A 17,510-nucleotide genomic window follows, 5' to 3' on the forward strand; every position below is an offset into this window, starting at 1 on the left:
TGGGTAAAGTACCTGCCCGGCAACCCAAAGGTCGCGGGTTCGATTCCCGCCTCGGGCTTGGATCAAAGTACTGCAAAAACCTTGGGAGGTGCAATATGGCCACAGAAGCCGATGCGCCAACAACTACCAAATCAAAAAAAAAAAAAAAAAAAAACCACTTCTTCCGTTTTTCTTGGCCCTTCCCTCTCCTGGGGTAACTTCCTGTTTACAAAATTTCCATCAACTTCGATGAACTACTGGGCGTCTAGAATTTTCTATATATTTCCATGTGATCATTCCCGATTCACTTACCGCCATTAGTCCACTCTGTTTCTTCTCTACCGCTCCTTGGAAATTAATAAGTGCTCAAGAGTCGGTCTGTTTCATATAGTGGCTAGCCATTACCACAGGTGTATGCCACATCCAGGGTCTCCTTCACCCTCTTAGTTCTTAAAATCTTCCTCTCCACAAGGGGGAGTCGGTTCCCCTTGTTCTTTTCTTCCAAAGAGCTGCTCACTTTCTGTTTATGCGACCATGAACTGGCCTTACGGTGCCCCCTTTGTACTAGTGTTCCAGTGCTCCCATTGTCTTGTGTACCGTCCTGCTACCCCCCGTTGTTACGTTAATCCTCCCCTACTTGACTGTATGGTACAGAGCGATCACAATCTAAGCTGAAAATCATCCTATGTAAAATAATATTATTTAATATATACATATTTTTCTTGTTATGTTATAATATTTATAACATAACATTCGCTAGGATAAGTGTAAGAATTTTGTTCTTACAACAGAAGAGCGAAAATAGTCAAAATTAAACATAACGATCAAACCAACAGGGAGGGAAGAAAAGGGTAACATGAATAAAAATAATGCAGCAGAAACTCACCAAGATAATTTAGAAAATCTAAATGCAAAGGTAACAATCAATTAAATTTTGAATGCCAATTAAATAGAAATTTAACTGCGCCCCCTCTGACGGGCACCAAGTCCAAATTTATGTGAAATATCACTAACAGAGATGTAAACCAACTGCAATAAAATAAACCACAAATAGACTGAACATTACGCCCCATCTCAACAGAGGTCACAAGGCCAATAATGGTCAGTGAATCGCTGCATTTAGATCGCTAGACAAATCGCCGCAAACGTGAGTCGATCGAAAGATCAGTCCGCCACCCGATGCCCAGATCGAACTGCCAATGTAGAGGACTTGAATAGCTGGGGTCCTGATGCAGCGAAAATTAAGAATGGGACAGATACAAACACTCCAATGCAAAGCCACACCACTGACAAAAAGTAATCTTAACCAGATTATATAGACGAATAATGAACTATGGATGGCAGCACGGGCGTAGCGTTAACAAATCCTCCCGCCACTGTCATGTAATATACTTATACATATATTTGAATAATGCTTGAAATACAGTAGTTGAAAACAATCTTTCGTAATAAAAAATAAAAGGGTAAAGCACACATCAGAGGCAGCAAAAAGCATATTCTCTCCACATGATGCTTGAAATATAAAAATAAATTAGAATGAGGAGTCCTCTGCGTTGGCGATTCGATCTGCGAATCGGGTGGCGGATTGATCACTCGATCGACATGCCTTTGAGGCGATTTGTCTAGCGATCGAAATGCAGCGATTCCCTGACCATTATTGACCTTGTGGTCCTCTGTTGAGATGGGGCGTAATGGTCAGTCTATTTTTGGTTTATTTTACTGGAGTTGGTTTACATCTGTTGGTGATATTTCACATAAATTTGGACTTGGTGCCCGTCAGAGAGGGGGGTGCCGTTAAATTTCTATTTAATTGGCATTCAAAATTAAATTGATTATTATCTTTGCATTTAGATTTTCTAAAGTATCTTGGTGAGTTTCTGCTGCAATATTTTCTCTTTTTCCCCTTCTTTTCCCTCCCTGTTGGTTTGATCGTTATGTTTAATTTTGATTATTTTCGCTCTTCTGTCTTTCCATGCTGTTGGCATTATTTTAATTTTTTAATCCTCATTCTAATGTATTTTTATATTTCAAGCATCATGTAGAGGAATATGCTTTTTGCTGCCTCTGATGTTTGCTTTACCTTTTTATTATGAAAGATTCAGTTTTCAAGTATTATTCAAATATATATATATATACACACACACACACACACACTGCTTACACAAAGTTCCCACAATCGTTCAATAGATCTCCATGCGCGCCAGTAATTACAAGCATATCGTGTAATCAAAACCATACAATTCAATTTGGTTGAAAGAATGTTTTTATAACTCAGTAAATGATTTGTTTCCTAGACATCGCATTCGCTGACCTTCGCATGGACGAAGACAAGTCTGGAATGCCCTAACATGAATTCAATTCATTAAAATAAATTACATTCATGATTATCGTAATTTATTTAAACTTTATGAACAATATCTATAGTATAAGTAACAGTTGTGGTAATTTCTCAAACTCTCTAGTTTAAAAAATTAAAACGCAAGTTGCAACTACCACTTTCTTATACAGTACTACGCTCCTTATAATCACCCTGTATATTGTGCATGTTTAAAGAATAATTGTTTAACCATATAGTCATCTTAATAGGAACACAAGTATATTTTTTTCTTCAGCCTGTTTTACACAAATTTCAAGCGAAGAAGAAAGACGTGATCTGTACAGATCATTTTAACCTTGAAACTTATGAAATCTAACAGACATTCAAAGCATATCGCAGACAATAGTAAATTATACAGTATTATTTAACTCCCTTGATATATTGCTGAAGTACGGTGTTACCAATGCCTAAACAAACAGTTTTTTATTTGCTCAGAACTATCTCATTTCCTGAAGGGGAAGGAGAGACACAGAAATGAAAATACATCTACAGCAATCTTCCCTTGATTTGTAGAACGAGTACAGTAAATCTTAAGTGAAATTCTTGAGCGGGGGGGGGGGGGCAGTTACGAATCATTTCGTTCTAATTAATGTTGCTGAAAATTATTTTAAAATAATCAGTATTTGTATAAATAAATTATGCCGCACTTTTAGGATATGTATATATATATAAGTAGTAATTTCTGTTTTATTTTACTTATATATCTACTTTAAAATAAATAATGAATAAATAAAATGATGAAATGTGTACTAGAAAAAGGTACAAATAATTTTTTTCAGAAAGTGAATATTTTAATTATATATTCACTTTCTTTCATTCGTTCAGAATTCTCTTATTTGATAGATACGGTGCAATTTCAATTAATTATTATTGGCCGTATGGTGCAAGGAAGCCTGGGGCTTATTTCTGAATTACCTGAGGGTTAGAGTGAGAGAGAGAGAGAGAGAGTCAAAAAGTAAAAGGGAATCACTAAGAAAGAGAAGAATGATGATACCCAGCTCAGAACCCTGTGTGTGTGTCAAGCCCATACTCACCAGATGTGAGCCCCTGAGGTTAGTTGTAATATTCTCAAAATTCACCTCAGGCTACCTTAATTCAGTATACAAATTACTTAATAATGCTGAATTCAACAAGACTTATAAATGTTCATTATAATAAATCTTATAACATTAATTCAAGCTTTCACGACATATGCCTGACGTAGCCCAGTGGTCAGGAGCGAGAGTGCATAGCACGCGTTCCTTGAGTGGACCGGGGTTCAAGCCCGTGACTACTAAATACGATAAATATTTGTATTGACGATTTATTGTAAACTCTACTGACTTGGTTGTCGTGCTGGAGTATAAACAGAAAATTTATTTATTTATTTATATTTCACAATACCTGTAGTTCCCAAGGAATACAATTATCATCGTTACAAACAGTATTTCTCCAACTTTACAATTCAATTCCTACAATTGTATAATACAACAATCTTGCTAATACACATGTTCTCTGGCCAGCAGACTGCATTCTAAATAAATGTGACTTCGGTTTATATTACAGTATTTGCACAATTAAGTGTTTTTCCTTTAAATTCTGATTACATTGCATAACATTATACCCATTATTCATAAATGCAATTCACAATGCCCATTTTAGATAATGCTTACAATTCATAAACCTGTTATTCACGACACCTAATAATGAATTCATTTAATGATTTAATTAATATTATAATATAATTTGTTTTAATTTTAGTATTAATATTGAATTGCGGTGTAAGGAAGCCAGTCTTTTACTGTATCGGCAAAAAAAAAAAAAAAAAAAAAAAATCCTTGTTTTCCTCTTTTAGTAGGTAATGATCGAAGCTGGTATTATACTTGAATTTCCCCAAGCCGGAAGCAACTATTCCCAGTGTTAAAAATTCGGTGTCTAAAATTTTCATATCCGCTTCAAGGTGTTCGGTTATTACATTTTGTAGCCGATACGTCTGGTGAGATGGCACTCTCACAAGACGTATAGGCATCATTTACCTTTCAACAAAGCTAGCTTTTTACGCGTGTCCTCCATAGCTAAATGTAGTGATCTAAGTGTGGTCACACATTTGCCTTTGTGGAATTATAATTTCCCTATCTCTACAAATTGTTGCTCCATAAACCATCTGCTGGATACCATGGGTAAAAATTCCTTGGCACGTCTACTGGATCATAATCCCAAAATCGCCGAGTGATCAAATGCGAGGGTACAGTTGTACGCGCGTTTAAGCTGACCGTGGTTAAAGCTCACTTTACTGCTGAATATGGCGATGTTCTTGTACTCTCTCTCTCGTGAACTCTTCTGACTTTGTGGTTGTCTCTCGGAGTATAAACAGAAAACTTATTTTACTTTCATTCTCTGCCATTTTTAATTCAAATCCTCTGAAGTGTATAATTTATTTTAGGGTTTTTATTTTCCATATGTACAACTTGCGTTTTGCGCCATAAAAACATGGTTACCACTTATCCCGAAACCCATCCAAGCCATCCTGAAGGAGCGCCGCTTGACGCTGTTAACTACCCTCCGAATATTGCATTGTCTGCAAATTTCGACATCGATCCTCGTACACCTTCGTCAGCGTCATTATCAATGCGAAGGGATATCAGTTCGTCAGTCATTTTTCTGTGTACTCTTCGGTCCTCTCGGGCGGACGCCTAAACGCTCTCCCACACATCAAAGACTGAATGACCGACTCTTTCGAAAAAGGCTGCATGTCCATTGTTAAAATCTTTAAATCTTGTATCTTATCCGATAGAGAAATTTATTTTTCCCGCACTCTCCTTTCAAAAAGGAACAAAGATGCTGATTTATTTGCGTCCAAACATTAATCTTAGCCAAATTAGATTGTTTTCAGAGTGCATGTCACTTGAAATAATTTGTCAATACTTTCAGACAAATTTCACTTATAGAATCTAGATGATTTAAAGTAAGCATTCCTAGACACTAAGAAGCCAGAGCATCTAATTGAGACATTGTAGCCTAAAGTTAAGGAAATTTGAATTGTTCTATGCATTTTCTTTTAAAATGATGACATTCTGGAATAGAATTGGAAGGACTGGTTTCTAGGTCTCAATTTAATTTTCGAGCTGCCCATTGTTGCTGTCCGCTTTATTATGCGATTCATCAAGAGTGTTGTGTACCTAGAAAGAGATAAACTGTGTGAAACCCCGTTCTCAGTGAAAATATCCCCCTCCCCACAGACTGCAGTGAAATTCAGGGAATTGGCCGGCCGTTAATATTTAAATGAATAAAAATCTAATATCTGTAAACAAAATGAATCCTAATGTAAGCCCGATGCTTACACGTTGATTGTGGGATCATAAGTAAAATCCCATCTCTTCTATTATGCAGTATGACTGATGACTTTTGAGGTTATGATAGACATCATGGCGAGATCCAATCTTCCTTACATTTCGAGGATACAGCTCTAAAACGGTGTTTGCAGGTCGGTCGCTAGTTAGTACACCGGACGAACCAATTGTTAACTCTTTAGGAGGCTTCCGGATCAGCTAGTGTATGATCATGCTACCTATACTCTGCTAGATAGTGACTGGAGGGAGTCCGAGTAGTGTGTATATGGGGGGAAAGCATTGTCAAGGCCACTTTATGTCAAGGATCTGAGTATATTCTTACCATGTGTACGCCATATCCAAAAATTTTATTACTTCATACAGCATGTCTTCCTCACTTTTTCTCACTATTAAATACATCATGAGTTGTCAAACTAATAGAGTAAGCTCATCTGCGAAAAGATCTAAACCTCCAAAACACTTCCTAATTCATTTCACAAATATACGTGGTCTCAATTCGAATCTCAGTTATCGGTCGATTCAACCACTGCTCATCTCAGTTGCCCAAATTATTCGCTGTATGATTCCTTTCGCCTCAAAGGTGGTACTTATGCATATGTCCGTTCTGATATTCCCTGTCAGAGACTTAGTAATTTGGAATCTCCTCTTTTCGATCTTCTCTGGCTTCAAATCTCTACTTCATTGTGTCAAATTCATCTGTTGTCTCTACCGTTCTCCCAACTCCACTAATCATTGGAGCTTTTCGACTTCCTCTCTTTGCAACTTGACTTTCTCCAGTCCAACTTTCCTAACAGTGAGGTAATTTCCTTGGTGATTTTAATGTTCACAACTCCAGCTGGCTTCCGTTTTCTAGTTTCCGTTTTCCGTTTTCACACCGACCCAGCTGGTCGAGATGCGGAGGCTTTTGCAATTACTAATGGCCTTGCACAGATTGTTCATTTTCCTACAAGAATACTAGACAATCTTAACCATACAGCCAACACGCTTGATCTTTTTCTCACAAACAACCTTTCTAAGTACACGGTCGAAGTGAGTGGTCCTTTAGGCGCCTCATATCAAAACTTGGTGATTCTCTCTTTTCCAATGGAGCATTTATCTCATGGCTATTTCCAACCTCGTGTTGTTTAGCATTACAGGAATGCAAAATGGGATGACCTGCGAAATTTTTTTTTCTTCTTTTCCTAGGTCAGACTACTGTTTCAAAGCTTCCAATGTCAACGTTTGCTCATATCGTGTCAGTGAAATTATTCTTGTAAGGATGGAATCCTTTATCCTACACTTCACATTAAAATTTCGTTCTTCATTTAACCTTAGTTTTCCAATAAATGTGTTAAGGCCGTTCAGGAGAAGAATGTTGCATATCGTAATTGGCTTGTTTTCATTTTCTGCTACACCAAAGCTCGCAACAATTGTAAAGCAGTTCTTAATCAGCCCAAACTGAATTTTGAACAGGCTAAGGGTAGAAAACTTGCTTCTTGCTCTAATGGTAGCCGAGCATTCTGGTCTCTTGCCAAAGCTATCAGCCGCAACTTTTGCTCATCTCTGCTCCCACCTCTGTCAAAACTAGATGGTTCTGTTGTCACTTCGGCCAAGGATCAAGCTGACCTGCTATCATCCCATTTTTCTTCCAACTCATTTATTAATGATCTTGGTAAAACACCTCCCACCATTCCCAACACGTTCCATTCAATGCCTCCTGTGGTCTTCTGTCAAAAGGATGCCAGAAGGATTTTGACGAATCTTGATGTTAAGAAAGGTCCACTTATTCTCAAAACCTGTTCTCCTGAACTTACTCCTGTTGTTTGCCACCTTTTTTCACTTTCTTAATCCAAAGGTGTTTTTCCTTCTGCTTGGAAATTTGCTCATATCCAGCTAGTTCCTAAAAATGGTGACAAAATCCTCCCATGCAATTACTTCTACCCTTTCTAAAGTAATGGAGAAATCAATTAACCGCCAACTACCAACCGCCAATTAACCGCCAACTACCTAGAAACCTTCCGTCTGATCAACGATCGCCAGTATGGATTCCGTCAGTGTAGATCCACTGGTGATATTCTGGTTTACGTTACCCATTTTTGAACAAAATGAATGGAAAAGTTCGGTGAAAAAGCAGTTGCTCTTGACATCTCAAAGGCTTTTGATCGTGTTTGGCATAAAGGTCTTCTAAACAAGCTTCCACATTATGGTTTGCCAACTGTTTTTTGTAATTGGTTATCCAGTTTTCTCTCTGATCTCTTACTGAGGTGTGATGGTATATAGCTCTCTGTCTTCTAACTTCTCCAGTAATGCTGGTGTCTCCCAAGATTCAATTTTTTCCCCTACTCTTTTTCTCTTGTATATTAATGACCTTCTTCCATTAACGGGAAATCCTATTCATAGTTTTGCCGATAATAGCACATTGCATTCCATTTTGAGAACACTTGCCGTGCCTGTCTGCATGCTCAGCTTCAAATTCTCGAATATCCGCTACTAATTCCTTAAATGCCGATCTCTAGGTAATTCTTCAGTGGGGCAAAGAACTTAGATGATTTCAATCCTTCTAAAACTCAGTCTTGTCTTATATCTCGCAAAAAAGGATTCTACTCCTCCTATGCCTATCTTTGGTGACACTCCGATTTCTAGGCAAGTTTATATATCTCTTTTGGGGATTACCCTGACTTCTAATCTCTCTTGGCACAAGCAAATTACAAATATTGCTTACTCTGCATCTAAAAAACTTGGTTTTCTCTTTCGCTCTCGAAGTTACTTTTCTTTGAAATAGCTGTTCACGCTGTACAAATCCGCCCTTCCAAGGAATATTGTTCCCACATCTGGGACGGTGCCCCCAAAACTTCTCTCAGGCTTCTAGAGAAGGCTTCTAAATTAATGACTCATCTCTCAGGCTTCTAGGTGAGTCATTAATTTAGGTTAATTAATGACTCATCTCTAACAGAGTCTCTCCACTCACTGTCTCATAGACGTACTGTTTCTGCTGCATGTCTTTTCTTCAGATATTTCCATGGGCACTGTTCTTCTGATTTGGCTTCTATTATTTCCTCTCTCTCTTTCAAAACTGTCCGAACACGTGCCGCCACTAACCAACATCCATTTACTGTCCAACTTCAAACTGACAGAACCAACTTTTCATCTTCCTCGTTTATTCATTCAACTGTCGTTTTCTGGAACAACCTTCCTTCATATGTCTTTCCTGAAAATTACAGTCTAGAGAAGTTCAAGTCTAAAATCAACGAATATCTTCTCTCGTCTTCTCAGCCTCCAACCCAAGCATGGTACTAAGTACAGGTTCTAATACTTCTCGTGTTTGGGGTTTTCATAAAAAAAAATAAATAAATAAAAAAAAATCCTTATATGGATTTATGGGCTGGCTACACAACAGGAACCAAAAGGTTGTAATTAATGGTTACAGTTCAGAATGTGGTAAAGCCAGAAGTGGGGTTCCTCGAGGATGATACTAAAAAGATCTTGTTTTTGATATTCCTAAATGAAATCATTAAGAAGCGGCGGCACCTGGAACCAGTTACACATGCTGAAAGTTCAACACGATGTAACTGGAGGAGTTGAACTCTGTTCCAGGTGCCGCAGCTACATTGAACAATTGCATGTATATGCAACTGTTCAGTGTAGTAAATAAAAAAAGAAATAAAATTGACGAGGACAATATCAGAGTTCCCAGATGATGTGAAGATTGGAGTGGTTAATGACCAATACCTCTTCAGGACGGTTTGAATAAGCTTCAGGGATGGTTAGATAAATGGCAGCGATGTTTTAATGCTGAAAAATCAAGGTTTATTACACTTGGGAAATAATACAGGGTTAATCAAAATGATTCATCCGATTTCAAAAGACTATTTTTGAAGTTTACAAATACAGAATGATTAGTGGTACATCGCCCAAAACGAAAACTGTCGTAGTTTTTCATCTCACCTTATAAGTTTTGAAAAATTCAAAAGCTGGTTGGATTTGTACATCGGGAGGAGAAAAACAAATCCCCCCCCCGCACACCTTTCCTTCCTTCCTACTGCCTCAAAGTCTACCTTCTTTTGTACTTCCCAGTACTAGGCGCCTCCGTAGCCAGGTGGGAAGGAGCAGCAGTGCGTAGCACACGCTTCTTGATTAGACCGGGGTTCGAGCCCGTCACCACCAAATACGGAGGATGCGGAAAGGTCAAGGAATGACCACCGCATATCCCGGAGCAATATGTCGTTGTTATCGCCGTAAACGGTTGATCTGCGTGCCATTAGCATGTTTTCAAATATTTTGTAGTGTGATATTCGCAACAGCTGTTTCTTATAAAGAAGTACGAGTATATGAGACTTGCCTTTGATATGCATTGTTCAAATGAATAATACTAAGGTTATTCCTACATTCCAAATGTGCATATTCTCCATCTATTTTGTCAAAATTAAAATTTATAGTTTTATAAATTGAAAATAACGTATTAATTTAGTAAAATTAATATTGCAGATTTTATTTCAATCGTCGATCAGTAGAGAGTTTTAACTATGTTTATAAAAATAAACCTCAGTATTTATAGAAGTTAGTATATTATCAATAAAGTGAAAGAAAGAAAATATTTACGCTGATTGAGAGAGAGAGAGAGAGAGAGAGAGAGAGAGAGAGAGAGAGATGGTAATAAACAGGAATAAACTTCAAAGTGATAAACAATGATACAATGCAAAAAAAATACATGAATTATGTAGTTAATTTCCGATTCTAATTGTACATACGGTTTACAGTCGACTTCAAGTGAGTTCTGCAGGTTGTACATACAGTTTACAGTCGACTTCAAATGAATCACAAGAAACACGATATTTTCAGGTGTAACACAACGCACGTTTTATACGGCTTTGAACATTAACCACAACGCTGATTATCGCAGACTGTCATGAAACAACTTGCACAGCAGATGTTTATATTGAGTCTACCTCACCAACCAACCAACCATGTTTTCTGACAATCTTTTGGACTTTAGTGCCACTTAAACGGTCCGCATAGAAGATATATTAGTTTAGTAATGCAAGACCAGTGTTGCCATTTTAGCGGTTTTCCCGCTAGATTTAGCGGAATTGCTTCAGGTTTAGCGGATAAAAATATGATATAGCGGATAGCGGATTTTTTAGCGGGAAGAGTATAAATGTTTAGCATTTTATGTATTTTGGCAATGTAACATTTAAATTAAGAAATATTCATTTAAGAAATATTAAATTAATTGTTCAATTAATTATTTAATTAATAATAAAAATAATTCATAATTGAAATAGTAGGGATATCATATTTCATAGTTATTTTTTTATAAAGCGACGAATCGGTTTTATATTATTCTGGATTTCCCTGAGGAGAACCCCAACAATTTTACGTAGTTACGCTCGCGGTCAAACGACCTGATCATTGGGTCATAGCTTTAAATTGTTGGATCAAATCTAAAAATGTGGAAAAAATTCTAATGACGCCTTTTTTTGAAACCGCGAAGGAATGGCATTGGATAATTTTTCTTCGTCGTATTTGTTTGGCTTCAAAGAAATGCGATCCGAATTACCGACATCTCTTTCAACGTTTCTAATAACCACAGAGCAATAAGTAATAAGAGTAAGTAATAATTATTTCTAATAACCACAGTGTAATAATATCTTAGTATAGTCAGTCCTCGTATAGCACGATAGTTGTATTCCTAGAAACCCTCGTGCAATATAAACAACAGGCCCTATGGGAAAAATTGGGTTAGGTGCCGACCACCCAAGATTGAACACACATTTGTAACCAAAACATTACAAACACAATAAATAATCGTAATAAAATACTTACGTATTTCATTACGATTATTACGTATTTTTTTATTACGTAAAGGTCGTAATAAAATATTGCTAATGCTTTTGCTTCTATCGTAAGCAAACTTGTTTTTTGTTTGATTTTCTATCCAAAGAGATGACAGCCGTTCCATCTCTTCCAATTCTTGTGTCTTAATCTAATGGATTTTAATTACACTTTGAGTTGTTCCCGCTATGAAAGTTGTTTTTATTTTCTCCGCATTCTTTGTAATTCTCGGCGTTGCCTCATTTAGGTCTGTAGCACGTGCAATATCACATGGGCTTTCATTTCGCTCAAAGCGTTTCACGATTTCATATTTTTTTTCTCTCTCGATAGAGGTGGACTGGCCATAAGCCTTACCTTACGGGATGGCGGACAAAAACAAAACGAAATATACCCAAAATTTTCGGAAGGAATGGTTAGCTTTTCCACAATTGTAAAGAATGACATACGCATTAATTAAATGCGTTTGTCATTCTTTGCAATTAGCAGTATGTCATGCAACCCGCGAAACATTCCCTAGAAGTCTAGAATTCATGATAGCTGAAACTTTTAATTGGTTTAGTAAATCCACCAGCCGACAAAATCAATTCAAATATTTATACAGTGCCATAAACGATGGTGCAGATCCGAAAAAGATAGTTCATTCGTGTCAAACAAGGTGGTTATCCATTGAAGTTGCTATAACAAGAATTTTAGAACAGTATATTGAATTAAAAGCCCATTTTGAAATAACTCGTTTGACTGACAAATGTTATACTGCAGAACTTCTTTATTCAATGTTCAAAGATGAAAGTAATTTAGTATATCTTTTATTTTAAAACCTATCTTATCTGAAGTACAAAGAGTAAACAAATCTTTTGAATCAAATACTGCCGATCCTACATTATTACTACATGATTTAAACATGCTATTGTCGATGATTGCCAATAAAATGTTTTTACCAAATACAGATATTGAAAGGATAGAAGAGGACATTAATAATTATTTAGACCCTAAGCCATATTTAGGTTACCAATTTGAAATAAAAATAAATGAATTAATAATGAATAAACTTATCACAACAACAGATGAAATGGCAATAAGAGAGAGATGCCGTAATTTCTTGATTGATTTGTATCAGCAATTAAAACAACGCCTTCCGGACAACATAAAAGAATTAGAAAAAATGTCATTAATCTCAGTTAACAATATATTAAAGCATTATAGATTTACTAAAGCAACAAAAAGAACCACTGATAAATTTATTACAAAATTTAAAATTGTCTGAAGTAGAAAAATAAAAAAATTGAGCAACTGTATATAAACATTACTCTCGTTAAATGGGAAAACATCAACAATACAATGAAGTTTTGGTCAGAAGTTTCGAAATATCGAGATGCAAGCGGTGAAAATCCATTTAAAGAAATTAGCGAATTTGCATTGGGTATTTTAATTTTGCCATTATCCAATGCAGATGTGGAAAGAATATTCAGCAACTTAAATCTAGTAAAAAACAAAACACGCAACAGAATGAGTGTTGGCATGGTTAATGCAATCTTATCAGTAGGTACGGGCTCAAAATAGTTGGAAAGTGTTGTAGAAATTATGTTTTACCTGAAGAAGTGCTTCGCAAAATAGGTACACAAGAAGCATATGATGAGGAGGTATTGAATTTCGAAATTAATTTAGATTTTTAGATATTGATTTTATATTAAAAACAGAAAAATAAATAACTATTTATATATACTATTTGTTTGTTTGTTTTTATTCACTACAAAGTACAAACAAATGAAAATTTAAAAAATTTGGCGGGTCAAGTGCTAAAAATAGCGGATTTTGAGTATGCGGCTAGCGGGAAATATTATTAAGAGTTGGCAACGCTGTGCAAGACTCATGCTATCTCAGTTATCTTAAAGCTACAATAGCACCAAGACTGTTGGATAAAAAAGAGCTATCGGCTACCTTATTGATTTATCATTGCATAAAATCGATGGATTATAACGATTGCTTGTATAATATGCACTTAAAGTTTAAATCGAATATCATGAAGAATATCAATATTTCTCTTTCCACTGCAAATACACATCTTTATTACAGTTCTGCAGTAGTTAAATATTAGATGATCAGATGCTTCAGCATCCAAAGAGCTATTCCAAAATTATGTAACTCAGAGGACTGGGGCGATTAAGATAAGATGTTACATAACAGGACTTTTCATAAATAATAATGTAACTTTAATGAAATTTTTATGTCAAAGAATAATGAAGAGGTCAAACACGTTGTTACATGTAGGTGTTCAGAAAAAAAAAAAAAAACGCGTTAAAAATTGAATCCTCCCCGCAGCTCGTGTCAAGGCTTCTAGGCACCTGTATGTTAAACAGAAAATTAAAATTCCATTCCTTTTTTTCCCTTAAACATTGAAAGATCTTATTATTCATTTTGTAACTTCCTTTCTCCCAAAGCACGAAAAAGGGCGTGCTCATTTTGCCACCCCTGAGAGCTGGCACAGGATGAGATATTTTCTGCGCTTCCACGTTAATGGGATTTAAAACAATGGAAACTATTAGAAATCTAGAATATTACATCTCTAATTGTGTGTTATATTTTTAGTTATTCGAATAACTTAGTTATCCACCAAAAACAGCTATGAAGTGCAAAACGGATTTTCAAGATTATAAGTCTATCTGATTTGTCGGTGATCGTGCACGACTCATATGGTATGAGGAAAATCTTGATGGCAAATGAGGAACTGCATGGCATGATTATTATGCTTTATAAGTCTCTGGCACAGCCCCGGTATGTAATTATGTAAACATTAGTAATGAGAATAGTATGTATGAGTGTTAACATAATAGCAAATGTATGTTGCATAATCTCTACTGGTATCTCTCAAAGAAGCCGATGCCTTACGTCATTTTACTCAAGTTCGCATTTAACAAAATCACACACAAATACCAATTAATTAAATGTTTTAACATTGACATGTGGATTGTGAATATATACTTCAACATTACATCATACTACAGTATTTAGAAATAGCATTAACTCATTACTTACTTTTGCTTTAGCAAATCAATACCTTCTGCTGGAATGTCACCTCTGGTCACAAACACTTTAGGTTTTCCCATAGTTTGTCTTCAAATACTCCTTCGACTCTGTTCCTCAGTACACGATATCTACTTGAACACTCTGCTGAGTGCTGCACAACACTATTAGGATGCCTACCACTCCCGTTAATCGTACTCGTGTAGACAGTGACGTTCTTGTTCACGTGATAACCGATTGCGTAACAACGGAAAGCCTGCTGCAGTCATCCAACAGAGCACTCCTTCTGTTTCCAAGGAATTACTGTATCTTGTCTGGTTCATAAACCCGGTTCTTTGTTGTTCGCGATGCATACCTTTTAAGTGCTTATCCGTTTTATCTTGTTATTTATTTTTTTATGCTGTGAGACGTGTCGATGATCTCAAAGGGAGCTCTCAATTGTAAAGCACAATAACTATCGTAGACAGGTTTTTAGTTGTCGGGTATTCTACACAGCGGTAGTAACTATCCGAATGGAAAGGGAGAAGGAAGCGCTTGGGCTTAAGCATAGTAAGGTCCTCCTCTAAATAAAATGAAAACGTTTAAATAAGAACATTTCAGTTCAAAATGTGGGTCGTTCATACACAGATTTTTCGAATCTGTATAATCACCACTTCCTTTCCTCATTGGCGAGGGGGCGCCTCCGTAGCCAGGTGGGAAGGAGCAGCAGTGCGTAGCACACGCTTCTTGATTAGACCGGGGTTCGAGCCCGTCACCACCAAATACGGAAGATGCGGAAAGGTCAGGGAATGACCACCGCACCGGAGCAATATGGCCTTAGTTGCTAATGCTCCTAAAAACCAAATAACAAATAACATCATTGGCGAGGAAGTTTTAATTCACAGGCTGAATTTCTTTGGGAGGGCGGGATCTTACCACTTTCTCCCCTCATAGAAAGGAGAAAGTTGTAATACCCCTGAGGATAAGCATACATATTATTAAGTTATATCTAACAGTTAATTACTTACCACTTCCATAGATTCGTAAACTTCCAACCAAAAAAGGAAAATCAAAAAATGGCAACTCGGGTACGTCACAGCAGAGGAGTTTGCAATCAATACAAATACAATATCGCACTCGTGTTTAGCATGCACCAGTGCACGTTACAGAAGTGGTCACTGTTGATTTTAACTGGTAGTTGCAAAATATTTATTTTTCTTTCCGTTAAAAAAATGTTTTTAATAATATTTATAAATTAGGTAGAAGTGTAGGTCAGTGACAAAAGGTTTTTTTTTAGGTTATTATTTTAATAAATTATTAATTGTTATACCAACATCCAGCGGTCCTCCATAACAGTGTACTGGTTTTGCTACTTGCACTCGTTTGGAGAGACGTGCGTTCTAATCAGATTGATAACCGGAGGAATTTCTAAAGGTCGCTTCAATCGAAGATGTAGTGTTTTCTTCACGAGTTATTTCGGTTTTTCATCCCGCGTATGGGCCCGTGAACACACATGTACAGATATAATACACATGGCGCAATATTAGTCTCTTTCCAATGCCCCTAAGAACCAACAACCTATATCTGCCTCATAAGCTAATTTTAGAGTGGCCTGTTGCTTGCCAATTATATAACACTACATTATATAACATTTAATCATTAATAGCATCGAGTGCTATAAATAAAAAAATATAAATCAGTAATAAACGCAAAAAAGGTTTTTATTTTTTCGGTGTTATCACTAAATAAATATTTCTGTTTGTACTCTAAAATGGCCACTTAGAGCTAGAGGAGTTTACAAGGACAGCACTCACAGCAGTTATATTGGATAAAACCACTGTCAACTAAAACGCGTGTACTGTTGTACTCTCGCATTTTCCCGCTCCACTTCGGCCATCGAGCCACTGCCACCCCTATGGCAGTGGCTCAATGGCATATTATTGTCAGCTTGCGGCGTACAGTCTGGTCAACCTTTGTCTTTCAAGAAGAAACTCCTTGCCCAGTGTCGTGAAGTGTTTGTTGTCTTGGTACTCTTACTATCTTTTGCTTGCCCTGATTTCCATGCTACTGATTTTGGAGAGGAGAAAAAATAAACTTCAATCTGGGAATCGAACCCAGACCTCTCCAAACGAATAACAAGTGGGGAAATTGTACTGCACTATACAATCACGGCGACAAAAATCTCAAGGAAAATTAACAAGCAATTTAAACTAACGTCGTGAAAAAATGTGACTTTTTTTAAAAATTCTGATTTTAAACTCTTCAAAAAGTATCCCGATTACGTCACGTTTCAGCTCTTCACCAGTAAAGGAGCATTGCTTGCAGTAGTTCTGCAGGCAAAGCAGCGTAACTATACATATACTGTACTCACCTTTCGCTGAAGAGAAGGTTAAACCTATTTGCTCTATTTTAGCTTCTACTGGTATTGGATTTTATGCCATTATATGCATTTCTCTCAAATATCTGTGGTTCTGTTACGTAAAAATAACACTGGTCGCCAAAAAAAAAAAAAAAAAAAAAAAAATTTTTTTAATTTTTTGCGCCCTGTTAAAATTTAGGGTGATTCTTGTAGATTTGACGTTGCTGAATTCAAATATGGCAACCATATTGCTGTAACACCCACCAATTTTAAGAGAGAAGGGATTAAAATCAAAAAAGTTTCTAGTAAAAAAAGATTTCATATATTTTAAGAAAATATTACACACAGTACTAAATATTGAGTACTTATTTTGTCGTTTTTTGCCTTTTATAATTGTCCATTGACATTTCGGGTACGAGGTATCAACAGTAATCTGCCATTATATTTGGACTCCAGTTTCTCGGGTATCTTTTTTCATTTGAGAAATATCTTGGTGAAACCTTTCACCGTGTTCATGGGAGTGTCAGGGGCTCTCTCTTTCTTCCTGTCTTTCTCTCTTTCTGTGTTTATTCCCCTCGACTTACGGCCGTATTACTTTTCCTATGATAATTGTTCTAAATGAGATGATCGTCGGGCTAGGACAAAATCCGTGCTC

At 36.5% G+C, this 17,510-nt stretch overlaps 1 protein-coding gene across 1 annotated transcript in view; it reads right to left on the minus strand.

Annotated features, from left to right (window-relative positions):
* Positions 1-14,725, minus strand: part of LOC150088454 (glyoxylate reductase/hydroxypyruvate reductase-like) — a 64,677-nt gene extending 49,952 nt beyond the window's left edge. The window contains exon 1 of the mRNA XM_090369517.1: positions 14,530-14,725. Coding sequence (XP_090225643.1) covers positions 14,530-14,600 — 71 coding nt within the window. The 5' untranslated portion in view covers positions 14,601-14,725. The remainder of the gene's footprint in view (positions 1-14,529) is intronic.
* Between the last annotated feature and the right edge of the window lie 2,785 nt (positions 14,726-17,510).

Source organism: Mastigoproctus giganteus, chromosome 3 (assembly GCF_048544385.1).
Source record: "Mastigoproctus giganteus isolate SK-2022 chromosome 3, ASM4854438v1, whole genome shotgun sequence".
NCBI classification, from domain to species: Eukaryota; Metazoa; Arthropoda; class Arachnida; order Uropygi; family Thelyphonidae; genus Mastigoproctus; species Mastigoproctus giganteus.